This window comes from Propithecus coquereli, unplaced genomic scaffold (genome assembly GCF_000956105.1).
Source record: "Propithecus coquereli isolate 6110/MARCELLA unplaced genomic scaffold, Pcoq_1.0 Scaffold426, whole genome shotgun sequence".
NCBI classification, from domain to species: Eukaryota; Metazoa; Chordata; class Mammalia; order Primates; family Indriidae; genus Propithecus; species Propithecus coquereli.
The window spans coordinates 47,546-49,364 of record NW_012150019.1 but is presented as its reverse complement, the minus strand read 5'-3'; the positions used below and the strand labels follow the sequence as shown (position 1 = coordinate 49,364).

The window sequence follows — 1,819 nt, the reverse complement described above, 5'->3', positions numbered from 1 at the left end:
TGTCTACATTGTGGAATGGCCGAATCAAGCTCTTTAACATACGCGTTACCTCACATACTTACCATGTATAAATGAAGACCACTATTGTATTGGGATGTAATCGTCTCTTTCTCTTTTCTGTCTATTTCTTGTCCTTGAAGCTGTATGAAGCACATGATTTTTCACTCCACGTTTATTTGAGAAAAATTTAATAAAGTAATTCAGCACAAGATGAGTTCAGATGCACAGGAGGCAGTAAGGGTTGGGTACAAAGGGGACCAGGAAAGAATGGACATAAGGTGCTGAGTCAACACTGGGACGTCCAGGCCAAGCACAAGGGCTGAAGAAGCCATCAGGGAGGACATTTTCTGCAGGGTCAGTGAACCAGGAGCAAAAGCACTCTCCTTGTGGAAGGTCCTGAGAAAGCACTCTCTTTGTGGAAGAATAAGCCAAGCAGGAGACCTCTTCATGCTGCGAAGCTGGGACAGAAATTTCCTCCTTGAGTGTCAACATCTTCACTTCAGCTCAGGAGTCCTGCAGAAGACAGAGGAGAGTGTTGTTTTCAGAGTTAACTCTAAAAACAGCTTCTTTTCCCCTCTTTCAGGGCCTCATGTGAGAGGACTGCAGGAAGAAGAAAAAAATATTAAGTCTTCCTGAGCCAATGCTACCGCAGAGCACAGGCCTTTTAGTAAGCGGAGAGAAGACGCTTTACTGTAAACTGCCTGATCAGAAATTTGGATCCAAACTGTTTCCCGTTACTTCTGTCTTGTGTCTTGCCACCTCTACCACTGTTCTAGAGAAACTGGATCTGTCTCTCAAAGAGGATGAAAGGGCATTACCTGTTGGCTGAAGTCCAGAGTGTCCTGGGAAAGAGAGGGAAAAAATATACTTAAGAGATGTGGAATCAAATTGTCCTCAAATACAATGTCCCCAGGCTCAGATCTCCCACATGAGATTTCTCTAACACCACGACCCACACCAGGAGGGGCAGAGAGCAAGCGGAAACTAAGAGCATGTGACCTAGGCAGCTTCTGTCACACAAATCCAGTGGAATTTCATTAGCCTTATACAGGCCATAAGCCTTTACACTCTGACGTAGTAACCAGGGTTGTTGATTTTGAGGTTTCTGGGAAATCTGAGGTCAACTGGGGAGAGAAAAGCTTTATCCAGGGCCACGGACACACTGAGAACTAGCCTCAGCACAGCTGTATTTCCTCCTCCAGCAAAGCGTATGGAGACATTCAGCCACCAACAGGTTCCTTACCTTTCTGGTTCCTGAAGTAGATGAACAGCCCTACCCCAAGGAAGAGCAGACCCAGAACAAAGCCCCCGACTCCACTCAGCATCTTGCTCTGCGCAGATTCAGACTGTGCTCCTGAGAGAAGAAGCTAGGTTTAGTGATTTTTACCCCAAATCCAACTTCTCTAATTGAGACCCTGTGATTCAGAGCTTTGAGAATGGGGGAAGAAGTTTGCCTTGGAAGCACCAAAATAATTGGCCATTTCTGGAAGATATGTTAAAATCACATTCAGTAGCTACAAGGTTCAGGCACTGAACTCATTCAAATATTACCGCCCTTACATAAAGCAGGACTTGAACATCTGACAAACAAAAAGCCTGGAACCCAGTGAGGTTAAGTAGTTTGTCTACAGTGACGGAGCTAATAAAAGGCAGAGCTGAGATCAGACTCCCCTCCCATCAGGAAGGCCCCTACATCGCTCCTCTTCTCAGATCTCAACGAACAACTCAGAGCAACAGCAACAGCGCCAGATGTACAATCCCAGCCCCAGAGGCAGGGCCTGGTGCCCAGGGCCAAGGGGGTGATCATGACCTTTGACAT

At 46.3% G+C, this 1,819-nt stretch overlaps 1 protein-coding gene across 1 annotated transcript in view; it reads right to left on the bottom strand.

The window, feature by feature from the left end:
* Nucleotides 1–165: 165 nt before the first annotated feature.
* The window catches only part of LOC105817835 (HLA class II histocompatibility antigen, DRB1-4 beta chain-like), a 20,966-nt gene continuing 19,312 nt past the window's right edge, over nt 166–1,819 (bottom strand). The window contains exons 3-5 of the mRNA XM_012653635.1: nt 1,244–1,354; nt 819–842; nt 166–513 (exon numbers count right to left, since the gene is read on the bottom strand). Coding sequence (XP_012509089.1) covers nt 500–513; nt 819–842; nt 1,244–1,354 — 149 coding nt within the window. The 3' untranslated portion in view covers nt 166–499. The remainder of the gene's footprint in view (nt 514–818; nt 843–1,243; nt 1,355–1,819) is intronic.